At 55.3% G+C, this 24,340-nt stretch overlaps 11 protein-coding genes across 11 annotated transcripts; 8 read left to right on the top strand and 3 right to left on the bottom strand.

Annotated features, from left to right (window-relative positions):
* Positions 1 to 333: 333 nt before the first annotated feature.
* LMH87_009379 (uncharacterized protein) lies at positions 334 to 1,500 on the top strand (the record flags this gene model as incomplete). The annotated part of the gene is made up of 1 exon (XM_056196361.1): positions 334 to 1,500. The coding sequence occupies one exon, from the start codon at positions 334 to 336 to the stop codon at positions 1,498 to 1,500; it is 1,167 nt and encodes a 388-aa protein (XP_056053517.1).
* Positions 1,501 to 1,729: 229 nt separating this feature from the next.
* LMH87_009380 (uncharacterized protein) lies at positions 1,730 to 3,126 on the top strand (the record flags this gene model as incomplete). The annotated part of the gene is made up of 2 exons (XM_056196362.1): positions 1,730 to 2,168; positions 2,222 to 3,126. The coding sequence occupies 2 exons, from the start codon at positions 1,730 to 1,732 to the stop codon at positions 3,124 to 3,126; spliced, it is 1,344 nt and encodes a 447-aa protein (XP_056053518.1).
* A 526-nt stretch (positions 3,127 to 3,652) lies between these two features.
* LMH87_009381 (uncharacterized protein) lies at positions 3,653 to 5,542 on the bottom strand (the record flags this gene model as incomplete). Its single annotated transcript, XM_056196363.1, has 5 exons — positions 3,653 to 3,781; positions 3,837 to 3,929; positions 3,981 to 4,019; positions 4,224 to 5,151; positions 5,238 to 5,542. The coding sequence occupies 5 exons, from the start codon at positions 5,540 to 5,542 to the stop codon at positions 3,653 to 3,655; spliced, it is 1,494 nt and encodes a 497-aa protein (XP_056053519.1).
* Positions 5,543 to 7,615: 2,073 nt separating this feature from the next.
* On the top strand, positions 7,616 to 11,567 carry LMH87_009382 (uncharacterized protein; the record flags this gene model as incomplete). The annotated part of the gene is made up of 10 exons (XM_056196364.1): positions 7,616 to 7,660; positions 7,729 to 7,769; positions 7,845 to 7,941; positions 8,021 to 8,032; positions 8,082 to 8,144; positions 8,192 to 9,694; positions 10,019 to 10,368; positions 10,827 to 10,869; positions 11,443 to 11,481; positions 11,544 to 11,567. 10 exons carry the CDS (start codon positions 7,616 to 7,618, stop codon positions 11,565 to 11,567), a joined length of 2,217 nt encoding a protein of 738 aa, XP_056053520.1.
* A 197-nt stretch (positions 11,568 to 11,764) lies between these two features.
* Positions 11,765 to 13,168, top strand: LMH87_009383 (uncharacterized protein; the record flags this gene model as incomplete). Its single annotated transcript, XM_056196366.1, has 3 exons — positions 11,765 to 12,112; positions 12,177 to 12,859; positions 13,069 to 13,168. The coding sequence occupies 3 exons, from the start codon at positions 11,765 to 11,767 to the stop codon at positions 13,166 to 13,168; spliced, it is 1,131 nt and encodes a 376-aa protein (XP_056053521.1).
* Positions 13,169 to 13,217: 49 nt separating this feature from the next.
* On the top strand, positions 13,218 to 14,282 carry LMH87_009384 (uncharacterized protein; the record flags this gene model as incomplete). Its single annotated transcript, XM_056196367.1, has 1 exon — positions 13,218 to 14,282. The coding sequence occupies one exon, from the start codon at positions 13,218 to 13,220 to the stop codon at positions 14,280 to 14,282; it is 1,065 nt and encodes a 354-aa protein (XP_056053522.1).
* Positions 14,283 to 14,510: 228 nt separating this feature from the next.
* LMH87_009385 (uncharacterized protein) lies at positions 14,511 to 15,647 on the bottom strand (the record flags this gene model as incomplete). The annotated part of the gene is made up of 1 exon (XM_056196368.1): positions 14,511 to 15,647. The coding sequence occupies one exon, from the start codon at positions 15,645 to 15,647 to the stop codon at positions 14,511 to 14,513; it is 1,137 nt and encodes a 378-aa protein (XP_056053523.1).
* Positions 15,648 to 16,108: 461 nt separating this feature from the next.
* LMH87_009386 (uncharacterized protein) lies at positions 16,109 to 17,894 on the top strand (the record flags this gene model as incomplete). Its single annotated transcript, XM_056196369.1, has 3 exons — positions 16,109 to 16,202; positions 16,264 to 17,196; positions 17,248 to 17,894. The coding sequence occupies 3 exons, from the start codon at positions 16,109 to 16,111 to the stop codon at positions 17,892 to 17,894; spliced, it is 1,674 nt and encodes a 557-aa protein (XP_056053524.1).
* A 431-nt stretch (positions 17,895 to 18,325) lies between these two features.
* On the top strand, positions 18,326 to 20,254 carry LMH87_009387 (uncharacterized protein; the record flags this gene model as incomplete). The annotated part of the gene is made up of 7 exons (XM_056196370.1): positions 18,326 to 18,732; positions 18,806 to 18,889; positions 18,947 to 19,072; positions 19,130 to 19,571; positions 19,630 to 19,767; positions 19,833 to 19,991; positions 20,054 to 20,254. 7 exons carry the CDS (start codon positions 18,326 to 18,328, stop codon positions 20,252 to 20,254), a joined length of 1,557 nt encoding a protein of 518 aa, XP_056053525.1.
* Positions 20,255 to 20,835: 581 nt separating this feature from the next.
* LMH87_009388 (uncharacterized protein) lies at positions 20,836 to 22,186 on the top strand (the record flags this gene model as incomplete). The annotated part of the gene is made up of 5 exons (XM_056196371.1): positions 20,836 to 21,061; positions 21,128 to 21,195; positions 21,271 to 21,659; positions 21,727 to 21,791; positions 21,843 to 22,186. The coding sequence occupies 5 exons, from the start codon at positions 20,836 to 20,838 to the stop codon at positions 22,184 to 22,186; spliced, it is 1,092 nt and encodes a 363-aa protein (XP_056053526.1).
* A 49-nt stretch (positions 22,187 to 22,235) lies between these two features.
* Positions 22,236 to 24,014, bottom strand: LMH87_009389 (uncharacterized protein; the record flags this gene model as incomplete). Its single annotated transcript, XM_056196372.1, has 1 exon — positions 22,236 to 24,014. The coding sequence occupies one exon, from the start codon at positions 24,012 to 24,014 to the stop codon at positions 22,236 to 22,238; it is 1,779 nt and encodes a 592-aa protein (XP_056053527.1).
* Between the last annotated feature and the right edge of the window lie 326 nt (positions 24,015 to 24,340).

A 24,340-nucleotide genomic window follows, 5' to 3' on the forward strand; every position in this document is an offset into this window, starting at 1 on the left:
CTGCTTACACAAGATATTGAGGCAGAAAACGTTATCGCACGGTCGGTATTACTGATCGTACTGCAAAATACCGTGATAACTGTAACAGTATCTGACAACACGATCAATTAGAGCGCATGACCGCGGCCGTGCCAGTTAACTAACGTTAGCTAGTTAGTTATGGGTCACCCCTCCGATTTGCCCCTCCGAAGAAAAAACTCCATGCCGCTCCCTAGTCTATGACATGCTTTTGCGCCCTACTTGACTCTCGAGCAGGTGAGACATTCGACTGAAATGCCGCGATAGTCGCAGAATCGAGGGCATTTTACCAAATAAAAATCAACCTTGGGCGCCATGGATGCCCAGCGCTCGACTTCCCGGCCCTTGTCCGAGGTGCTGCCACCGCTGATTTTGGGGACCGCCACTTTTAACCACCAATACCATCCCGACCCATCGCGGATGCCGTACGCCGACATTGTACGACGCGCTCTCGACCACAACATTGCTGCCTTTGACACGTCGCCTTACTACGGCCCTTCCGAGATTCTTTTGGGCGAGGCGCTGCGTCGCATTGAGCCGGCGCCGGCGCGCGACTCGTACTTCCTCATAACCAAAGCCGGGCGCATTGCGGGTGATGAGTTTGACTACTCCCCTGCCTGGGTCCGATACAGCATATTTCGAAGCCTCGAACGACTCGGAACCGACCACCTCGATCTTGTCTATATGCATGATGTGGAATTCGTATCTGCGGCTGAAGTGCTCGGCGCCGTCACCGAGCTGAGACGTCTTCGTGACGAAGGCGTCATTCGTTACGTCGGCATCAGCGGATACCCCGTCGAGACACTGGCTTTCTTGTCGGAGAGGATCTTGCAGGAAACGTCTGAGCCGATTGATGCTGTTTTGTCTTACGGGCAATTTTGCCTCCAGAACGCTGTGCTTGGGCGGGCAGAGCTCCTGGATCGATTTGCGTCGGCCGGCGTCGACTGTATACTGAATGCCAGCATGCTCGGCATGGGGTTGTTGACCTCGCAGGGCATCAACAGCCTGCCAATGGGTGCTTGGCATCCAGCGCCACTAGAGCTGCGCGAGGCTTGCCATGGCCTCGCTGCCATTGCTGCAACAGAGAACAGGCACCTGGAGGAAGTCGCTATCAGATGGTCTTTGCGCAACTGGATCTACCAAGGGTCTAGATTCGGGACGAAATGCTACAACAGCAATACCTGTGGGAAATTCCCTGCGCGTATTGGAGCAAGCGTCATGGGCGTTTCAACAGTGGACCAGTTGGAGGAGACCTGGGAGCTCTGGCAAAGTGTGATTAATGAGCAAGGCCAAGATACTACCAACTCCTTGGTAGAAAATAGAATGTGGCCAAGCTTAGGCAGATGGAAAGACTTCGCATGGGTAAGCGGCGGGCCATCCTTTACAAACACTCGCAAGGTTCTGGGCGTTGTCCCAGATGATGATATTGCGAAACGATGCGGCCTTTCCACTAGCCAAGTGGTTGGCGATGCGAAGCTGTAAAAGGCCGCACATACGATTTCAACGATACAAATGTACATAAAATATCGATAAACATAGATTCTAGACTATAAATACATCCAAAATCAAAGAAATAAATCCATCGTGGACGTGCACATATGACGGGCCTGCCCCACGTGATCTCGCGATGTTGCTTCTACGAAGACCAGGCTCCAACCTTCAACATTCTTCGCGTCACCCAACCACGACGACAGACCCTTAGTCGATCCACATGGCCGGCGGACGAAAAGCGAAAGCGCCGGCACCGCCTCCGAAGCCGACCAACACTTTTGTCCTCGACAATGGCGCCTCTACCCTGAAGGCAGGCTTTGTCCTTGACGGAGTGATTGACGTGCCCGAAGTTATCCCCAACTGCATCGCGCGCGACCGAACTCGGAAGATATACGTCGCTTCAGAGCTCGACAAATGTACCGACTTCGGCGAGATCCAATTTCGACGACCTGTTGAAAAGGGCTTCATCGTCAACTGGGAGGTGCAGTCGGAGATCTGGGACTACGAGTTCTTTGGTAGCAAAGCGCCATTCCCATGCGATCCGTCAGAGACGCGACTTGTGCTTGCCGAGCCTCCGAATGGACTTCCTGTTTTACAGTCAAACTGCGATCAGATAGTTTTTGAGGAATATGGCTTTGAAAGCTACTACCGAGGGGTTGGTACGTTGCTGAGCATTGCCTGCGCTACGTTCTACACAACTGACCATCTCCAGGACCGGCATTCAACGCATATCACGACTTGCAATCTCTGTTCCGAACACCGATGGATGCCGCGACAACCCCCAACGTCCCTGCCGAGATTCTTCTTGTCGTCGACTCGGGATATTCTCACACCACAGTGACGCCAGTGTTCCAAGGCCGGCCGCTGCATTCCGCGGTGCGTCGCCTAGACGTAGGAGGCAAGCTCCTCACCAACTACATGGCCCGACAAATATCCCTACGACACTTTGACGTCCGAAACGACCCGCACATCGTCAACGAGATGAAGGAGCTGGCGTGCTTCGTCTCGCTCGACTTCAAGGGTGACCTGGAAAAGTCGTGGAAAGGGACCCGAGGACAGAAGCGACCGGACTATGTGTCAGGCGGCGGCATAGCCAAGGATTATATTCTTCCCGATTTCCACGCCAAGCTGAAGGGCTCCCTGCGCGACTACGACCCGGCGAACCACTCGAAAGCACAGAAGCTCGCCGCGACGCAGGCGGACGAAGACGTGCTCACGCTCCGAAACGAACGATTCATAGTACCCGAGATATTGTTCAACCCCGCCGATATTGGAATGCGGCAGCCCGGCATCGCCGAGCTCATCTACCAATCACTGCAGGATCTGCCGGTCGGCTTGTGGCCTGGCCTGCTCGCCAACATTGTGGCAGTGGGAGGCAACACTCTCTTTGAAGGCTTCATCCAGCGGTTGCAGAAGGAAGTCGTTCAGCGAGTGCCCGACGACTGCGTTGTCCGCGTTGCGCGGCCGCCCGAGCCCATCACGAGCACATGGACTGGTGCCGCCAACCTGGCAAACCATCCCAACATTGAGAAGCTCGCAGTCACAAAGCAGCAGTACGAGGAACATGGCCAGGCATGGCTGGCGCGCAAGTTCTTGTCAGGGCCTGACGGGTCATGATTCTGGCCTGGGTTTCCAAGAACATTTTTATCTACCATGACAGCGCGTGCGATACCATGTACAACGAGGTGGCTTCTTGGCCGTGCCGACTGTTGTGAGCTGAGTCTACCGGCAGTCTTGGAAATACGGTCCAGTGATGACTGCTCCATAGCGCCGTCTTCCTTTGGAGCCGATCTCGCCCCGCCTCCGATGGCACAACCAAGTTTGTTGCCGTGAGGCCAATCTTTCGGGGGAACATAACAAGACCCGAATACGCCACACTAATATGGCGAGAACTAAAAAAGGGCATCTAACAGCATCCCTCCAGTAGTACATGCAACTCATGCTTACGGGTTCGCGGGCTGAGATAGTCTTCGGTCATAGATGAGTTGAGATTAAGCTAAATAGAGGTCTGCTTATGAGTGGCGCTACAACTCCATCAATCAAATTCACACAAATCCAATCTTGGGCCCCCAATTTCGGGCAAAAGGCCGCAAATGCGCTTAAAACTGCTAGTCGTAAAAATATGGGCAAATGCATATGCTGTTTAGAATCCGGCTCTCCGGCGGATGTGGTCCAGGTGGCGGATGTCACGTAGCATGGCTGGGGGCGGCGGGCTACCCTCATGTCCCTTTGTTTTGGCCATTCTGCGGCCTCGAGAAACGCACCAGTCACACTAAAATCGGTCAGCTTTTATTTTATGTGACGTTCGGTGGTGGTTTGACACTTACAAAGTCGGCCGAGGACCCTTCGTTGTGAACGGTGCAGTAGCCGGCGCAGCACTTTTTGCAGACTCGCTGCGTCTTGTCTATGCAATCGTCGCACTGGCTAATGTTAGCATCTGTAAAAGTGGCAGCGCTGGACAGTCCTCTTACGCTGTTGCCGCACTCCCAGCAGCTTTTGGTCACTCGGCTCTAGAGATGATGCGTTAGCCCATGGAGAAGAAAGATGCCGCGAGGCAATTCCAGAGAAAGCACCAAATATGACAACGGTCGCAGCATACTTGTTCGTCTCGGGAGAGCTAGCGAGTAAGATCCACGACCTCATGTCATACTCGATGCGTTTGCTGGAGATGATCTCGCGAGAACTGTGCACTCATTGCACATGTGAGTTTGTACCTTGATCTTTGGGGTAGCTTCTTCAAGAAACATGTAATCTTCAAGCTGGCCAATGCCATCACCATCATCCATGATGACAACGGCCGGCTCGTGGTGAGAGCCCTGGCTGGGCAGCTGGTAGCACGACTCGCACCACCACTTGTTACAGCAGTGGCAGTAGCGCTGGCTGATGCACTCGGCGCATCGAGGCACAAAGGCTGTCGCCGTCGGCCCAGGCGCAGTTGCCGCTCTGAGCGACGAAGACATGATGGGCAGGGGCGCCAGCAAGGGCAAATCGCTCACGGCATGCGAGCTCGGCGCAATCAGTCCTTCGGGGGCTTTGCCGCAGCCCACACAGCCCGACAGGGAGTACGTAGCAACGGCAGGCCCATGTTCAGCGAGGACGTTGGCCATTCCGGCAGCCGAGCTGTTGCGGTGTCGCGGTCCTTGGCAAAGCAGCGCATCAAAGGCGATGACGCCACTGCAGGCGAGCAAGCAGTTTGCCCACTCGACGGGGACGGGGCGCTTCAGCTGTCGGCCCTTGACATCCCACCAAGCATCGCGGCTGTGCTGCAAAGAATCAGTCAATGCGCCCAGGCTGCGCTGGTTCCATTCGGCGCCGACGCTGGCTGGGCTGTAGCCAGCAGTAGCGGACTGCGGAGAAGAAACGCCGTCCTTGGGGCCAAACAGATAAAGGCCCTTGAGGCGCGGGCTTCCGTCGCGGCTCGGGCGGCAGGCATACTGAAGTGCGCCGCGAAGCTTCCCGTGGTTGAGGTTCTTCACATCGCGGATGGAAAGCAGCCTTACGCTGAATTTGGAGTCGTTGATGATGTCATGACAAAAGTCCGCCGTCACGGAGAGTCCATCGAGAACAAGTGTCTGCACATCTTGTAGGATGTGCTGCCTCTGCAGAGTCGAGAATAATCCTCGCAATGGGCCAGCGTAGAAGCTAGGTAGTATTCACATTAGTACTAGTTGATACGAAGAATGGTGCAGAGGACAGACACTGTCGTGGCTCCTCGGGTGACTACTTACTCCTCCTCTGTCAGGTTTTCATCAAGCTGTGTATTTCTCCAAATCTCACCGCCGTGGTCAATTGCGCCGAGATCAGCGTGGGCTCTCTTGACGGTCCTGAGATCCAAATGGCGATAGACACCTGGGGTGTGGATGATGGTGTCTCGGAGGGCTCGGTTCGTTGCTGTGAGCTTGGTAATTGAAGATGGCGACAAATGAGCAACAATATGAGATAGAATAAGTGTATTGTGAAATATATCCAGCAAATCTGTAGCGGATCTCTTAAATCCTTCGCGTTCTGTGCTGATGATGATGGCTTCGCCCATGTCAGGCTGTCGTGGTTTATGCAATGACGAGGTGTGTTGAGTTGCTCGCAGCCAAAAGTGCGATGCAAAAGAGGTATTGGGGTATGAAAGTAAAAAGGGGTGGAAACTGCAAGATCCAAGAGAATGAAGGTTAAAATAAAGAAGGCGGGAGGGAGATGCTTCAGATGAGACTGGTCCGGAGAAGTTGAGACCCCCCAGGCCGGGCCTTCATGTATTATTACGCAGTTGTCGATCCAGAGAGAGCACAACAGGTAGCACAGCAGGGTCAGTGCCGGTGCGCTAACTGCCAAGGCGTCGTAATAGAATAAGAGCGACAGGAAAAAGCAGAGGCCTCTTTTTGGGGTGAGACAGTTTCAAAATTACATTCCGCCTAGACGAAACGCCGCGACAGGGAGGGCAGACACTATTTGTTGGCCAGAAAAAAAAGAGCTACACATTTGCTGGCTGGCCTGGCCTGACCCAAGTACCACAACGCGTAAGGCCAGCCTCAGGATCCAGGAGGGTTGGGTGTGAGATGAGTGGTGTCAGGGATCCAACCCTGCCCGAACGGTAGGAGTTAACTAGTTAGACTTTGCGCCAACTCGCAGCTGCCACTTTCTCGCAGGATAGTAAAGTACATTGGACATGGGCAAGGATGACTAGATGGCCACAGCAGATGTAACATGCGTTGTACGGGGTACAAGCACCGTCAAAAAGGCTCTTTGCCGAGTTGGGTCATGGTCTGCGCAGCCAGCTGCAAAGCGACTGCCAGGGTGCAGATTAGTGCCATCTGTTAATGCCTGGCTGCATCTGCCCAGCTCCAGCAGCTTGCTTGGTGCTACTGCAGCTTTGCCACCCACACCTGGTGAGCTGTCTGGAGCGGTACCGGACGAGACTTGTTGAGGGCGGAGCGGCTTCCCTAATTCATTGGGGCCGAAGACGCTCAACTAGAACAACACCTGGCAGCCAGCCTGATTACCGGCAAGATTGTGCCGACAAAGAGGCATCAGGTGGGTGTTGCAGCAGAGGGCACTCGCCCATCAGAGTAGAGTGTGGGTGGTACAGGGCTGACGACTGATTAAAACGTGGCCTGCTAATGACTACCAGGCACAGTAATACAAGAGGCCATCTCGCGTCCACCTGCTTCAAGTGCCCATCCGTGCAAGCCGTAGTACGTGCTTCGCAGGATGGCCATGGCTTGAGTGTCACGGCATTCGTCATAAACATGGTCGGAGCGGGCACGTTCCAGTGAGACAGTGGATTACGCTTATCTCTCCGTCACATCTGACTAGCGGGAGCGAGGGTTCCACACGCAGCTGGCTTATTAGGGGTGCGCCGGCAGCTGTTCCAGGACACTAATGAACAGCGAAGAGGCACCGAGTTGCATATCGGACTCGCCCAGAAGGCGGACGCAGGCGGCGCCTTGCATTGCAGCCAAGGGATATTGCGTGTGGTAGGCAAGCGAGCAGATGAAGCCTCCTCTTTGCAGCAAGAAGCATCTGTATGGACCAAGCAAGCTTCGTAGAGCACTCGATGCCACTCATCGTCGACATCATTGTCTCACATACAGCAGCGCGCCAAGGAAGCAACCTCAGGCTCAGTCGCGCAGTCCAATTAGTCTCGAACCAGGTGCTTGACAACAGTGACTTGCCGTTGGCAGAAGCTGCCACCATCGACTAATACCTGCAGCTCCTGTCTTACTATCCATACGGAGCACAAGATTGCGAAACCCGGCGGCGGGATCTATGTGTGTGTCGTAATATAGATGTCGTGCCAACAAGCTCTGGGATCTATCTTTGGGAGAATAAGCTGCGAACTCTGCCACCGCAATGGGACTCGTAAATAATGTCAGCCACCCCCCGGCCTTGAGATGCCCCTTTTTTTCGCATCTGGGACGTTGCGAAAGTGCCATGCGCTGAGTCTAATATTACCTTCCCGACCCACCACCCACAGCGGCAACTGCATCCTGGTATTGTTAAGACCAGGAATCAATTTTCAGAGACAGATTGATTGCCTGGGCAAAACATTTGGGGGGGGGACGAAGCGCTAGGCCAAGACAATTTACGGGGTGCAACTCAACTAAAACGTAGCATAATGATAAACCTTATCAGACCCGTCGCCGGGAAGATGAGCAAGCTGGCAAGTTGGCAGAATGGCAAAATCATATGCCAGTACCCTTGGCTCATCTCTCTACTCCGTATATGTAGATTTCCTCATGGAAGCTGCTTGCGACGACGAGTGAAGAGGAGTGCGTCATTCCCAGCTAGCTTTGCCAAACCGATCTTGGCGAGAGATTCTCGACTCGCGATGACGTTGTTTCAAGAAAAGAAAAAGCGCTTACACTCTGTCGAGGTCCTATTGACTATGCGCAGAATTCGGGCGCAATGTATGATGCGGTTGACGATGAAACAATATCTACGGTGCGTCTTGATGCTTGTTGCGCGAGGTCTTCTTCGCACGCAAGCCGGACACGGCACGTGATTCTGGTGGGGAGAAGAGGCAGAGCCGCTGGTAGGCTGTGGCAAAGAGTCGAATCTACAAGAATTTGCTGACGGAGCAGACGCTGCCTGGCGATAGAAGCTTCGCCATCAGACTTAGTTCCTTTTCCTGGCTTATCACTCTGGTGAGGATGGACTGTTCATCATCACCTACGTAACGCGACCTGGACAGATGAAAGCTGTACCTCTCGGCCGACATTCACTCAAAGCAAGAGACTTGTTGGAGAACGCATCCGTTAGAATGGATGAGCTGCCGGCTCTAAAATGGCAAGGCAATTTCGCCCTGCTTCCACTAGAGGCAGTCGGCGGCAATAGTCTGGATGGAGACAAGATAATCCTGCCCCAGTCTGCGCTCGAACAGCTGCTCTCCGCGTCGGCGTCTCAGGCTGTCATGCAGAACAACTACACGACGCCATCAGCACAGCTTCCAAACCCATTGACCTTTCGCCTTGTAAATCCAGCCACCAATAAGGCTGTTTATGCTGGAATTCGGGAGTTCTCAGCGCCGGAAGGCACAGTTATGCTGAGTCCGTATTTGCTCAGCGCTTTGGGTTTGGCTACAGACTCAGACGCCACCACCAAGAGCTCGTCTTCAACCGCGTCGCGAACGCAACTTGATATACACGCCGCAACCTTACCAAAAGGCACCTATGCTCGACTGCGACCCTTGGAGGCTGGATACAATCCCGACGACTGGCGGCCTCTGCTCGAAAGACAGTTGCGGCGAAACTTTACTTCGCTCACCAAAAATGCGACGATGCTCGTGTACGGAGTCCGCGGAGAGGTTTTCCAATTACTAGTCGACAAGCTATCGCCGGAAGCAGAGGGTGTCTGTGTGGTGGATACGGACCTCGAGGTTGACATTGAACCTTTGGACGAGGAACAGGCGCGCGAGACGCTGCGCCAAGTTATCAACACCGGCCGCCAAGCAAACGGCAGCGGGGGCGCCAAGGGTGGTGCAATTGATATTTGGAAGCCCGTATCTGACGAGATTGCCGTTGGCAGCTATGTCGATTATACTCTTCCCTCTTGGGATCGATCCCAACCCTTGCAGCTAACGCTGTCCAACATGTCGGATCCTGACGCTCTGGAGCTCTTTGTCACGCCGAAATCAGGCTATCAGCGAGCTCTACCTCGAAACACAGAGCACGTTTTCAGCACTTTCGACTCGGCTGGATCAAGTACAACGAAAACAAAGGTCATTTCGCCGACAAACGTGGAGATGGAAAAGGCCGAGAGCATACAAATATCCGTCTACGCGTACCCGGACCCCACGGACACAATACCACGAGATACTATTCAGTACACCCTTCGCGCTCAGATCTGCCGAGGAAACGACGAAGTCATTACCGTGGAGAACGTCGAGAATACCCAAACGCATGGGGAAAATGAAGCGCAATGTTTGAACTGTCAGCAGTGGGTTCCGAAGCAAAGTCTTGTTTTGCATGAGAGCTTCTGCCGACGCAACAACATTATCTGCCCTAAGTGCAAAATGGTCTTTAAAAAGGGATCCGACGAGTTCAACGCACACTGGCACTGTGAACACGACGAGGCTCATGGCACTACACCATACAGCAAGTACAAGCATGATGACATATTCCATGGCAGCTGGCTATGCCCATCTTGCACTTTTCAGACAAATTCATTGCCGGATTTGGCAAGACACAGGAGTACGGTATGCCCCGGGAAAATCATCCTGTGTCAATTCTGTCATCTCGAAGTGCCACAAGAAGGTGATCCATTCAATCCCTCACCCGAGGTGATGTTGTCTGGATTGACAGCACACGAACTGGCAGACGGCGCGCGTACGACCGAGTGCCATCTTTGCGACAAGATCATTAAACTGAAGGATATGCAAACACACTTGAAGCACCATGAGCTGGATAAAGTAGGCAAGGAGAGACCGCCAGTCTGTCGCAACGAGAATTGCGGACGGACCAGATATGGAGTTGGAAGTCGCGGACAGGTGAAACACAGCCCCGGGGCTGACGTACAGCAGGGTGCTGATATTGGGCTTTGCTCTCTCTGCTTCGGACCGCTCTATGTCAGCATGCACGATCCGGACGGAAAAGCGCTCCGCCGACGAATCGAAAGACGCTATCTCACACAGCTGATGAGCGGGTGCCGCAAGAGCCAGTGTATCAACGAATGGTGCAAGACTGGCCGCGCCAACGCTGGACTGGAGGTCAAGGGGTCGTCGGTACAGGCTGCTCTGCCGCTGGTTAAGCCACTGGTGGCTACATGTCTCGACCTGGACACGCCCATGTACTTTTGCGTCGACGAGCTGAGCCAGACTGGTCGCAAGTTGGCTGCCGCGATTGCTTCGGAGGGCATTTGGGATCTCGAATGGTGCATTGCCGCTGCAGAGGCAGAAAAGTCAAACGCGGATAAAATGCGAGACTGGTTACAGGCATGGGCACCAAGAAGAGTATAATGGGTCATGATTGTTTATAGAATAGGTGCGGGCGGCTGCATGGGCAGTGCTTCGGAGCTGGGCGCATTATAGACAAGATACCATAGCATACACAAAGAAGTAATTTAATTCTCCATTTCATGTTTTGGGTCCATGGTAATGACGAGCGACGAATATCTACCTCGCGACACATTTGGCTTGAGGAATAGTATAGGGTAAGGGTCGCGTGAGCGAGATACAAAGAGTTAAGGGGTCTTTACGAGGGATATAATAAAAATTCGAAAATCTGACATTGTCCTTTTCTAGACGTGAGATACACTAGAGTATAATTTCAAGAATCCGATGCCCTCTTGATTTGCACTGAGGCCAACTAGGCTGTGAATTACACTTCCAGTGGTCCCATTACCGAGTCGGCCGGGTCACTTAACGAGGCCCTGGTAAGGCAAGATGGACGCCCACAGAAAAAGAAGGAGAAAAAGGACGAATAAAGAGATGAAGAATTAAAGAAATATTTTTCTTTCTTTCTTGAGCATAATTTTCCATCCTTCGACAATTGACCATTTTCAATCGGAATATACGCGCTGGTGGCAGGCGCTGCCCCGCGTCAGTGTTTGTCCCCAGCCAGTGGGGTAGGTAGCTCCAGGCTTGGTGATCCACATCCCCGTTGACGTAAGTTGCATCTGGCAGCTCACGGCCTTTGACTCGTCAACACAACCAGCACCCCGAGCTTTGCCTCGCCATCAACAGACTTTTCCTCCGCCCTTGCTTCCTCCGCCCAACAAGCGGGCAATAAAATTTATAAAACTACTGCCCCATCGCATTTTCTCACTTGCTGCCTAGAGGCCGCATCTCGCTCGTTCGCAGCCGACCACCCAGCTTACCAGTAGCCTGCATCGTTCCTCGGTCGCATCTCTACCAGCACCCTACGCATTCTTTCTGTTTTCTACTGCAGTCTCCATAGTACTGCAAGCTCAGCATTTTACGCTTCGACATGCTATCGTGCGGCTTAGGAAAAGCGTGACCTGCATTTCGTTGGCGACGTCGTCTCGGTACGTGCAGCAGGCGCGACCTCGGTATCGTTTTCTACGGTGCAATACTTATTTACCGGCAGAGGCGGACATTGAAACCATATTGAGGCCTCCCAGAAGAGTCTCGAAAACCGGACTCCGACACTCCGGCTTTTCCATCGGCCGCCCATTCCCTCCGCGAGCCCAACCTCCCGAAGAGAGCAGTGGGCAACCTGAATCTGGTTCAGTAAACGATTCCCTGCTGGAGGCGACGCAAATAGTCGAAACTTGATATTTCCATCATAAACCAACACTTGCGGTAACAATGGGCAACAGCAATACCAAAGAGAGTCGTCCTCCCGGAGCTGCCGAGTCGCACGATGCGTTTCGCGCCGGTGAAGGCCGCTCTCGCCAGCGTCCAGGCCGTGGGGATGCATCATTCCTCGGACTTAGCACACCAGGTCAGCGCGACCGCCGACAGAACGTACCTTTTGAGCACAGAGAGACCAAGCAAGAGCGAGAGACCAGACGCCTGGAGCGGGAACGCGCGACCCGCCTCAAGGAGCGTGAACGCAGCCTTAGAGAGGAACACGTCGATGGCGGTTATCTGGTAACTCTGGGTACATATGTGGGAACTGAGGATTACAGCAAGCCGGCCGTGCGGCAACTCCAGGTATGCTCTGCCGGTTATCCTCACACCACGACTGCTGTGCTAGAAGGCTAACGTAACACGACAGATCGAGAGAAGGATGGCACCGTTTTGGCGCGGTCTAAATGATTGGTCCTCGAACTGGGCAGAGCACCAGCTTGTTGCTGCTGCTAGAGGCCTCCCCATACCGGCGGCAGACGAACCCCCGCCTCCAGAACTGATAGCACAGCCGCACAATCGCAATCCGAGCCAGACCAATTTGCAGAACTTAACGGTCCCTATGGGTGAACGAACCATGTCAGCTGCTTCGGATCATAGCGGCTCCGGCACAGGATCAGGACTGGCTTCACCGGGGACTCCTAGTCGCAGCGCCATCAAACCGAGAGCAAAGGCTCTAGCCATGGCTTTGACTGGACATTCGAGGAATGCCTCTTCCGCAGAACTTCCACCAACAGAGACCATGCTTCCTCACGATCCTTTTGTTAATGGCCAACTGCTTGAGGTCTATCTTTACAAAGACGCAGCAGATTGCCCGATTTGCTTCCTATCATACCCACCCTACCTGAACAGCACTCGTTGCTGCGACCAAGCGATTTGCAGCGAATGCTTTGTTCAAATCAAGCGTGCCGATCCTCACCTCCCTGAGCACCATCCCGATGGGCAACCACTGACTGACCCTGACCGGCGACCAGATCCCGAAGATCTACCCGAAATGTTGACATCTGAGCCGTCTGCATGCCCCTATTGCCAGCAGCCAGAATTTGGCGTGACGTACGATCCCCCTCCATTCCGCCGTGGATTAGTCTTTTCCACCTCATCCACGAATCTTGCCTCTTCTTCGACAATGTCTCCCATGTCCTCCTCAAGTTCACTGCATTCCACCGCGAATCCTAATCTAGCGCCGCAGACTGGTCGCAGAAGAGGGCATAGTTTGTCCGCCAATGCACCAAATGTCATCACTACTGATAGGATTCGGCCAGACTGGTCCACAAAGCTTGCGGCTGCTCGGGCTCACCAGGCACGACGCTCAGCAGCCGCGACTGCTCTGCACACGGCCGCGTTTCTTGTTGGAGGCAGTGACCAGCGATCAATACTACGGCCCAGTCGCTTTACGCGCCGTCATACCGGAATGCGCTCCGGCTCCGGCACGCCTGGCAACGGATCCACGGCCGAGGAAGGGACAGAGCTTCCCGAATCATCCGACAGGTCGCAGGCCATACTCAACCCAGATGGAAGCAGGCGCTTGCGAATGGAAGAACTCGAAGATATGATGTTTATGGAAGCCGTGCGACTTTCGCTCGCAAGTGAAGAGGACCGGAAGAAGAAAGAAGCCAAGGCGTTGCGTAAGGACGCCAAGAAGAAGGAACAGGCGGAGAAGAAGGCTGCTAAGAAAGCAGCAAAAGATCCTTATGGGGGCAGTGTTAGTGGCGCGAGCGGTAGCAGCCTTTCTCTTGGCCTGGGTAGGAAACGAGGCAACAGCAATGCGAGCAACCTGAGAATGGAGGCTACCGTACAAGGTGCATCACAAGCCTCGAAAGGGGAAGAGCGGACAGATGCGTCGCAATTCAAGTCAAATGAGAGCAGCATCGGAGACGTCAGTGGGAAAGGCAAGTCAGTCGATCGAAGTGCGACTGATGCCTCTACAGAAGGGGGCTCATCATCGGCTATCCCAATTCGGAGTGGCGGCTCGCACCTTCGGCAGATGAGCAATGCCTCTTCTCTGGGATCGTCATTAGTGGATTCTGCGCCAGGGAGCTTCTCAGGAACAGGATTTCTCAACGTGGATGGTATCAGGCAGACTCGAGGAGAGGGAAGTGACGGCGAAGAAGCTTCCGAACCCTTGTTCAACTTTAGGAGTCTGGCAGAGCTCGTCGGTGTGAATATCGATGAGGGAACTGCCATTCCCGAGGAAGACGAAAGCGAAGCGCAAACGGACGCCACTGATGCCACGCAAGAGACAGCGGCACGACCGCTATCCCAAGTCAAGGAAGAAGACGAGCTTACAGCTACGCACCACGAAGCAGTGGACGCCCCGAAAGTGGCAGAAAAAGAAGCAGAAAAACCGCAACCCGAGCGAAGTCTGCATACAGAAGAGACTTTGATTGGTAGTCAGGGCCCTGACCACGGCAAAGATGGCATGGGGCCTGGGCCGACTGTCTTGGTTGATGGTACAATGTCTACAGAAGCGAAATGAGTAAGGATGGGGGGGGGGGGAGGAGAGCGCATGGAGCCCTGAGTGCAGAAGCCGAGGCAGAAATTTGGGGAGCAAAGCGTTTTGTCCACAGAAGACATGTAGATATAGCGTTTGATTTGGTCTATGTAACAAAAATTATCACTATTTGTACTTTGCAGTTGTATGCCTGGGTATGTATGTATGTATGTATGCTTGTAATGATGCCTGCTGCCTTGTCCGCTCAGCGCCTTAGCTCTTTTTAATTTCCGTCTTGAACTTTTCCGTCCACTCGGAGAACTCGTCGGCACTACCATCCCACGGGGCACTGAGCAGCTCGCCGGCCGCAAACGCGTTGAAGAAGCAGTCGTCGGCGGCGCGGTCGATGGCGGCCGGCTCCATGTCGTAGAAGGCCGCGGCCAGGTCGCCAAAGGCGTCCGGCAGGGCGCCCAGCACGCGGGCGGCCTCGTCCAGCCGCTGAGGCATGCTGGTGCTGTCCGCGGCCGGTGGCGGAAGAGGCGGCAGCTTCTTGAGGCGGCGCTTGGTGATGGCTTGGTAGAGGAGCACGACGAGGCGCACGCGGCGGAGGGTTGACTCGAGGCGTGGACGGATGGCCTTGGGGTCGTCGCGGGGGATGGTTTGCCCGGAGCCCATCAAGTCGTCGAGAAAGTCCTGCGCGGAAGTTGAGCCGTTTTGTGCATTGTCGGCGTCGGCTTCGTGTGCTGAATCATCATCATTATCATCATCGTCGTCAGGCTCCTCATCTCCCCAGTCCTTGAGCTCCTCCATGACGTCTATTAGGGTATCTCTCCACTCCTCGACTCTCTTGACAAAGTAGCCGCCGACGCCTCCGCCGACGAGCGCCACCACCTCGTCACACGCAGACCACAAGATGCCCGTCGAGGGCAGACTGCCCTTGTCGTCGGCGCCGACGCCGCTCTTCTTCACGCCCGACAGGGGCTTGCCGTCCTTGGGGATCTTGCCGAGGAGCTCGCCGAGCGTGAGCAGCACGCGCCGCGAGCGCCACGCCAGCTCCTTGCGGAAGAAGGCCGTGTAGCGCGCCGGGTCGCACGCCTGCGCGGCCGAGGCGACGCCCAGCACGGGGCCGGACAGCAGCTGCTTCAGCACGTCGGCAATGGCGGACGCCGAAAAGGGCTCGTTGATGAGGAGGAGGGACAGCTTGGTTGCGTGCGCGCGCACGAGCGTCGCGGCGTCGCGGGCGAGGCCGAGGGGGATGATCTTGGAGTCGGTGGTGTCGGCGGGCAGAGGCGTGGAGGGGTCTTTGTAGATGGCGTCAAGGGAGGTGGCGAGCTGCTGGCAGAGTGCCTGGGTGGATGTGACGGCCGTCTCGAGGCGTTGGAGAGCGCCTGTGTCGGAGGACGAGGCCATGGTCGATTTTCGGTTTGCTCTGACCCGATGGGCAGTGTTGCTTCCAGGTCAGCTTGGTGGTCTCTGTCACATAACTTTTTTGCCGGCTCCGATGATGCTCGACGCTGTATGTTTTTTTGGCGGGGTGGAGGGGCAATCGAGGCAAGTGTGGGCTGGTCTGGCTAGCCTGAACAGAGCGGCAAAACTTCCGAAATTCTACCGCCACAGAGGCGAGACAGTGCTGCAGCGTTGAACCTGTTAGCGCCATTCCAGTGGTCATTACAGGGCCCCTGGGCTCAAGCTCCATGGAGCTACCCCAGCTATTCCAGCTGTGCCAGCTTCGCGCTTCAGCACTCCTGAGCGAGTCCTTGACACATGTCCACTCTCTCTGACAGTTCCAGGTGCATCGACACAACAACTTCCGCCACAAGTCTGGCCGTCGCCCAATTCATTCCCGCACTAGAGAGGAAGTGACGGAAACCATGCAGCATTCACAGAAATTTGCTGTCTTGACGACACTGGGTGCCCTGTCCGTCGCCGCTGCTGGCAGCATCCCTCGCGGTGTCGGCCCAGAGTGTATGCCAGCTCGCTACAAACGAAACGTCACCTTTCTATGATGCTGACAAGTTGTGGCTAGTTGCCTCGCATTACCAATCCAAGGATAGTTTCCGCTGCATTGCGAACCCAGACGTCGAGATTAGCGTGAGCCGAGTCAACGACAACACCTGCGATTGCCCCGACGGCTCGGACGAACCTGGCACTGCCGCCTGCGCTCACATCGACCCTCTATCTCCTCAACAGCCATTGCCTGGCAGCAGCTCGGGCACGACCAGTGCCAAGAACTCACTCCCTGGCTTTTGGTGCGAGAACAAGGGACACATTGGCGCCTATGTGCCCTTCCTCTACGTCAACGATGGCATCTGCGACTACGACCTGTGCTGCGACGGCAGCGAAGAGTACGCGTCCGTGGGCGGAACCAAGTGCGAGAACCGTTGCGCTGAGATTGGCAAAGAGTACCGTCGACTAGCTGAGGAGAAGGACAAGAAGATGAGAAACGCCCAGACGCAGCGATCCAAAATGATCTCCGATTCGGAAGTGCTACGCAAGCAGACCGAGGCTCGTATCATGGAGCTCGAGAACCAAATCCGCGCTGGATTGGCCCAAAAGGTTGCCCTCGATGCGAAATACAAGGACCTCCAGAAAAAGGACCGCAACCGCGTCGTCAAGTCTGGCGGTGGAGGAAAGCTGGGCGTGCTGCTCGGCCAAGCCAAGGGCCGCGTCAATGAGCTGCGCGAGACGCTCACCAAGGTTGCGGACGAGCGTGATAAGCTGCGCATCAAGGTGAATGAGCTGGACACCGTTCTCCGCAAGCTCAAGGAGGAGTACAACCCCAACTTCAACGACGAGGGCGTCAAGGCTGCAGTCAAGTCGTTTGAGGACTTCGCTGCTCGTGAGGCTGAGCAGCCTGCCGCCGGTGGAGATGATGTTTCGAGTGTCTTGGCCGAGGACGGCGAACACAGCGGCATCAACTGGGTCGAGTTTGAAACATCCGATGATGATACCGACATTAGTAAGGAACACCCTATACCTTTTGACATTATTTCGCGCTGACCAATTCTAGTCTATGCTTTCGATGCCTATATCCCCGCCTCTCTTCGTGAGTTCATCCAGAATAAAAAGGCTGCCATTCGCGACTGGCTCGTCGAAAACGGACTGCTGGCCGAAAAAGAAAACGTTGCCTCCGAGTCGCAGGTCACCAGAGAGGCCCGAGAAGCCAAGGAGAATGCCGAGCGTGACCTGAAAACAAAGGAGCAGGACCTCGAGAATGAAAAGTCGGACCTCTCCAAGGACTACGGCCCCTCCAACATCTTCCGCTCCCTTAAGGGCCAATGCATCGAGATTGACGCGGGCGAGTACACGTACGAGCTGTGCTGGCTGGACAAGACGAGCCAAAAGTCCAAAAAGGGCCACGGCAACACCAACATGGGCAACTTTAAGCGCATCGACCGCGAGCAGGCCGACGACGAAGAGCGGCTCGACGGCAAGAGCCTGGGCAAGGGCACCCGGATGGTGCTGCGCTACGAGGACGGACAGGCCTGCTGGAACGGACCGAACCGCCGGACCGACGTCTGGCTGGGCTGCTCGGACAAGGAGGAGCTGTGGCGCGTCACCGAGGCCGAGAAGTGCGTGTACAAGATGGAGGTCGGCACGCCGGCGGCCTGCGATGAGCAGGTGGAAAGCAAGGACCACGTCAAGGACGAATTGTAATTATATCAGGAAAATAGAGCTGCTGGATAATCTGGCAAAAATATAGAGACCGTTAGTGCACGTCTGCATACCATTGTCTACATGATGTCCCTTGGCTACATGTCGCTGTGGTTTGGTGACGCGTGTGACTCCATCACCATCATGGGACTGTCGTCAGTTTTCGCAACGGAATCGAATGAGTAATTGATCAGAAAAAAATGGACAATATTCTTTCCTGCAATCTCACAGCATAGGACAGTGATGATGGGCGCATCTTGCTTGCTTCTACCGCACGTGACGCTAGCACAGTTTCCGCTATCAGCGACCATCGCGGGGCATCTCCGCCTCCAATTCATATCTGGGAATGAAGGCCCAATTGCTGCTGGCGATGCCTTGATAAAACCGCGAGTCAGACGAAAGCCCAACTCTTGTAAGAAACCGCACAAAAGACCATGGCCGCTTCCGCACGGCCCGCAGGCGCCAGCCGGCTCTACAGGATCTGCCTGCAGCTGGCGCTCGGGTCGTCCATCTGGGGCTACAACATTGGCATCCTCTCGTCGGTGCTGGTGCACCCGGGCTGGCGCCGCGCGCTGCATCAGCCGGACCCGGCGCAAAAGGGCCTCGTCACGGGCGCCTACTACGCGGGCACGCTGCTCTCGTACCTGCTCCTCGCGCACCCGCTCGCGGACGTCCTCGGGCGGCGGTATGCGGCGAGGGTCGGCACGCTGGTGCTGTGTCTGGGCGCGCTGGTCATGGCATCTGCGGCGGGACGGCATGCGCTGCTCGTCATGGTGATGGGGAGATGGATCTGTGGACTCGGAGTTGGAGTTGTGAGCACGACTGTGCCGCTGTATCAGAGGTACGTTACAACCCTTCAGCTTCTGCGTGCTTTGTGATTGAGGTGCGCTGTTGAAACTGACTTGTGGGAATAGCGAAATGTCTCCCGCCAAGGAGAGAGGTAAATATGTCACGATTAACCATGTTGGTTTTGTGGCAGGCCTCGCAGCTGGCCTTTGGTACGACTTTTAGCAATTTTACTAATCGAGGGATGCTTTTGCTAATCGCTTGCGCAGGGCCGGGTACTTTATCACATTTTGGAAGAGCGAAGCTGGCGAGTATTGGGGCTGGAGGACACTCGAGCTCATCCAGCTGATCCCGTCTCTCGCTTTCGCCGCCATGCTGCCGTATATACCGGAAACGTGAGTCCTTTGCTTACATGAATGCCGGGTGCGCAATTACTAAGAGACCACCACCAGACCGAGATGGCTGCTTCAGAGCGGCGACATGGAAAAGGCGAGCAAAGTCCTCCACTGGCTGCGTGAGGACGTCGTCGAGCCCGCAGACATTGCGCATGAGCTGCATGCCATCAACCACGACATTGAAGCCTACCACCGCGGCCCAGGATCATTCGTGGGAAAATCCCTCGCGCTGTTCCGGGAAAAGCCCCTGTTTGCGCGCATGTGGCGGGCATTCCTGCTGCAGTTCATGGCGCAAATGTGCGGCGCCACGGCCATGAAGTACTACCTCCCGACGCTCCTCAAGGCGCTTGGACTTGGGACACGCCTTGCGCTGATGGCGGGTGCTGTGGAAATGACGGCCAAGATTGGCATGACTGTGGTCGAGATGTGGATTATTGATCGCTTCGGAAGAAAAGCGTGTCTTGCCGGCGGAAGCGTCGTCATGGCTGTCGCTATGCTTGTGAGTTTGATACGGGATTGGCGCTCGTTAGAGCCAAGATAACTGACAAGTTTTCCAGGTCAATGGCGTGCTGCCGCAGATGTTTCCCGGAAATGGTAGCCCCGTGGCAGATGCCATCTGTATCGCCTTCATCTTTATATACGCAATGGGCTACAGCCTAGGACTGGGACCGGCGGCTTGGGTGTACAGCTCAGAGGTGCGCTCAGAAACTGATAATGATATTCAGAGTGTGGCAGAAGCTAATACTTTTACACATCGCAGATCTTTCCAACAACGTACCGTGCCCGCGGTCTGAATTTCGCTGCGTCTGGCGGCTCTATCGGGAGCATCATTGTTGCTCAGATATGGCCCATTGGCATTGCCAAGTTTGGTAGCAGAGTCTACTTTTTCTTCTTCGCGGTCAATGCCATATGCGTACCGGTAAGTGGTCTTTGGCGTACGGCCCCAAATGTTTTCGCGACGCTGACCTTTTCTATGCACAGGTAATATGGCTGCTCTACCCAGAGACCAAGGGATGCGCTTTGGAAGACATGGACTCGTTGTTCCAGAAATACAGCGGCGACAGCGCCAGCGTGGGCCTGGATGGACTGGCGGCGGACCATGACGAGGAGGAGCGAGAGCCGAATGGTGGCGCCGCTTCGTGCGATTCGGCCAGTGAGGACCAGCCGCTACTCACACAATAGAAACAAGCCTTGGCGAATACAACCCATCTATCCAGGGAAGATTCGCGGCATATTTCCAGGTTTTATAGTCCACACTAAACTGTGCTTCAGCTCCCCGGGAGCGTCACTTTACTGTCGCATCTGACGTCGATCGGCTGTGAAGACGGCCTGGTGTACACACAGCCCGGAGATGTCTCGTACGGGACGGCCCATCTAGGGGCTCGCCAAGTTGCTAAGGTGCTGGGGAGCGGGCTGGAAGCCAATCCGACGCTAATTAACGAACTACAGGCCTTTGCATGGGGGTGGAAAACGTAATCTACAGTTGGCCGCTTGGCCGAACTTGCCTAAAGATGCACACTAAATCTCTTTAGCAGGTTTTTTTGCTGGCTCGGTCCACGGTTGCTTACGGCGATGTAACCGGGCTGAACCCCTGCCATGGCTCAAATGCAAGTCTGGGACGGTCAGGCTGAGCCTACTGGAAAAAGCGAAAATAAATTAAAAACGTAACCAGTACTTGATTATAATATTGGAGCTTACCCCCTCCTCAGGCGCGCGGTCGCCCGCAGAGGTTCTTGTCGCTGAACTCTCGACAACCCTCCACCATGGATAGCCCTGGCGGCAATCACGAGCCCTGGTGGGCAGGTCGCGCCCGGTACTGGAAGACGACCTTGCTAGCGACGAGCCTCACATTCGCCATCTTGGCGACTATATTCTATGCATTGCGGGTGTATGCATCGAGAAAATCGCGGCGCATCGTCCGCCCCGACGACATCTTCATGGGGCTTGCCGTGGTATTTATGTGGGCGGAAACGGCAGCGGTCCTCCTCAGTGAGTTGGCGCCTCGCTTCAGAGCTGGAGCAAAGAGATTTTCCATTTCGTTAACGGGTGTTTTAGAATGTTATAATGGTGTTGGTACGCCGGCTCCCGAGCTAGCGCACGACAGAATCTATCGTCTAAGCCTGGTACGTTGAAGCTGGAGTGTTGAGCGCGGTGGCTGGCGGCGCAGACGGACACTAACAGGACCTTCTTTGTCGCAGGGCTCATGGCTCGTGGCAAAGTTTTGCGTACTGTCGATGGTGTGCTGCCGACTATCCATAATACTATTCTTCCGCACCGTATTTGGCGTGTACGATACAACGCGGCGCATTCTCAACTTCCTGGCCGTCTTCAGCGTGGTCTGGGGTATCGCCTCGCTCTGCGTGTCCATCTGGGCCTGCTCGCCGGTGACATACTACTGGGACAAGAGCACGCCGGGCGGTTGGTGCGTCGCGCCAAAAGTGTACAACCACGAGAGCTTGGCGTTCTCGGTGCTGGGGCTGCTGACGGATCTGGCGATACTAGCGACACCGCAGCAGCGTATATGGAGGTCGCAGATTGATCTTCAACATAAGAAAGCCATAACGGCAATTCTGGGCGTTGGCATAATGTAAGTGACCCCGATCTTCTCTTCATTGTATGCTGATGGCTACGTCTAACACCTCGCCTCCCCACAGAGTTTGCATCTTTTCCCTACTACGCTGTGTTCAGTTTGCGTACTTTGATACAGCACATCTATCCAGTGAGTAGGGTGACAAGTATATGGCCGACAGCATATTGATGAAAAATCCAGCATCGGGCAATCTCGAAACTACGTGGACGTTTCTCGAAAACGACATTTCCATCATTTGCGGATGCATGCCGCAGCTGCGGCCGTTGTTGCCGGGATACTTGAAAGGTCGAGCTCCGTCATATGCCGAAGACGGAAACCGTGTACGATACGACGGCAATAATACCGGCATTTTCACATGGGGGAAAAGGGTCAGGGGGGTAGAAACGACGATTTCAAGCAACACGGTATTCAGCACCCGCTCGCAACACAAAGCTCGAAATTCATCCGAGTTGGAACTCAACGCTATTGAGGTCGAGACGGAAACGACTGTAACAAGGTCTCCGGATCATGAAGCACAACGATGATACCCAGCAAGCGTAATCTATGCATTAATTCTATGTCTATATCTTCTCATCAAGTCATTTCATGCGCGCTAATGTTCGTAAATGCTGCGTAATTGGATGCCGCTGCATCCTCCTCTGTCCACCCGACGCAGCCCCAACATTTAAGAATGCTGTGAGGATCATACTGACGCTTGATTTCTTCCAAGGCGTTGTAGTGTCTACCGTACCAGTCGTGGTGCCAGTCTTTTGTAAAAGGATTTGCCTCGTTTTTGTAGGCAAAGCCGCCCGTGAGCTTGGCAACACGGCTGCTTCCGTCTTGCAAGTCCTGAACCACAGCTTGTCTCTCTGAAAGAGTGCTGTTCCACGTGAAGCGGCCGCCGACGCCAATCTCCCAGAGCGAATCGTACCATGCCGGCAGGACTGACGTGTCGGTAGGTCGGCGGTCCCCTCTACTCGCTAGGTATGGAGAGTCGACGGGGACATAAGGTATGTTGCCTCTTCGGAGCTCGTCGCGGAAAAACGCCTTGAGCTGGTCCTTCTTGGCGTCGCTCGTGAACAAGTCGACGGGCGCCAGCTGCGTGCCAATCAACTGCAGGTTGCCGACGGCGTACACTCCGCTCAGCACATAGTCCTGGAAGAATTGGTACCAGCTCTCAGACACGGCGATGTCCGAGGTGCCGTTGACTGAAGCCACAAATTCGACGACTTTGTGCAGCGATCGTTTTGCCTTTTCAGTGCTGGTAATGAGCGGACTGACGTAGACGAAATGCGTGCCGTAAATGTGGCCGCCCCAGCCGTCTTCCGCCAGCTCAATCGCCGTGTCCACGAGCAGGTCCATGAACCGTGCCACGAGTTGCGAGTCTGATGTTGGAAGCTGCACAACCGCCACAGCCATGGCCATTTTCGGCTCGACCATGTGCGTGGACTCGAGAACTAGGCCGTAGGTCCCGCCGCCACCGCCGCGGAGAGCCCAAAACAGGTCGGCATTCTGGCACTTATTCGCAACGCGCAGCTTGCCGTCTGGCGTTACGACCTTGAACTGCAGCACGCGATCGACGCCCAAGCCGTAGACGTTGGTCAGGATCGAGTGGCCGCCGCCCATCACCCACCCGCCCGAGACACCGACCGTGGGCGAGTAGCCGCAGAGTATCGTGGCGTTGTGCCTGTCCGCAAACTCGTAGGCCTCGCCGCAGCCCACGCCCGCACCGGTCGTGATGGCGCGGTGCGCATCCCCGCCAAAACATCCCCTTGGCACAAACTCGTCGTGGTGGCGCAGCTTCTGCAGCTTTCGTGTCCACAGCACCAAGGAGCCCTTTGCGCCGGCGTCCTCGAGGTAGGTATGGCCGCTGTTCTTGATGGACAGCGGGATGCCGAAGCGTCTGGCGTACTTGAACGCCTTGACAGCATCGCACGCCGAGCGGACGACCAGGTACCACGACGGCAGGTTGCCGAGCCTGCAGTCGGCGGCGTCGCGCCACGCCACGGGGTTGCTCGGGTCCGTCGAGTCGAGCAGACACCGATCGCGGGACGTGGGGTCGGAGGCGTCAATGGTCGACGTATCGTACATGTACCCGCCGGGAAGCTCCCGCCGATATAGCGGGCTGTTGTAGTTGGCTTGGCGCTCCGCGCAGAGCGCCTCGTCGCGTGGCACCGGCTCGCCCTCGAAGCTGGAGAAGCATGGTCGGGCGAGCGGCTCGACGGCGTGTATACGCCCTTGCAGGGTCCGGTTCAAGGCGAATAGGCCAAACGTCGCATTGCGGTGCTGTTGGTGGTGGTCGTGATGGCCGGCCAAGATGCAGGCGCAGAAAAGGGCCAGGACAGAGAGCAGAGATGCCGCCATGGACGCCATGTTCAACGACTGTCGGTCAAGGCAGATGCGGTCGGCGCGCGGAGGGAGGGCCCAGCAAACATTTTATTAATGACACCGACGGGGAAGAAAATCGCTACGGCTTCGAGAAGCCCCGTTGACCAGCATCGGGAGTTGCAATTTCCGTCGCATCCATTTTTCCCATGCTGCACTAGGTGACTTAGCGGCCGTAAAATACAGGACGAACCACTTGTTGAGCGGCATCCATGCGGGAGGAAGTTGGGCACGACGGGGTGGCGAGCGCATTTGAATACTCCACCTGCTGTGGCACTAATTAATAATGAAGATTGCAGAAAGCCTGGCTGGCT

This window comes from Akanthomyces muscarius, chromosome 5 (genome assembly GCF_028009165.1).
Source record: "Akanthomyces muscarius strain Ve6 chromosome 5, whole genome shotgun sequence".
NCBI lineage: Eukaryota > Fungi > Ascomycota > Sordariomycetes > Hypocreales > Cordycipitaceae > Akanthomyces > Akanthomyces muscarius.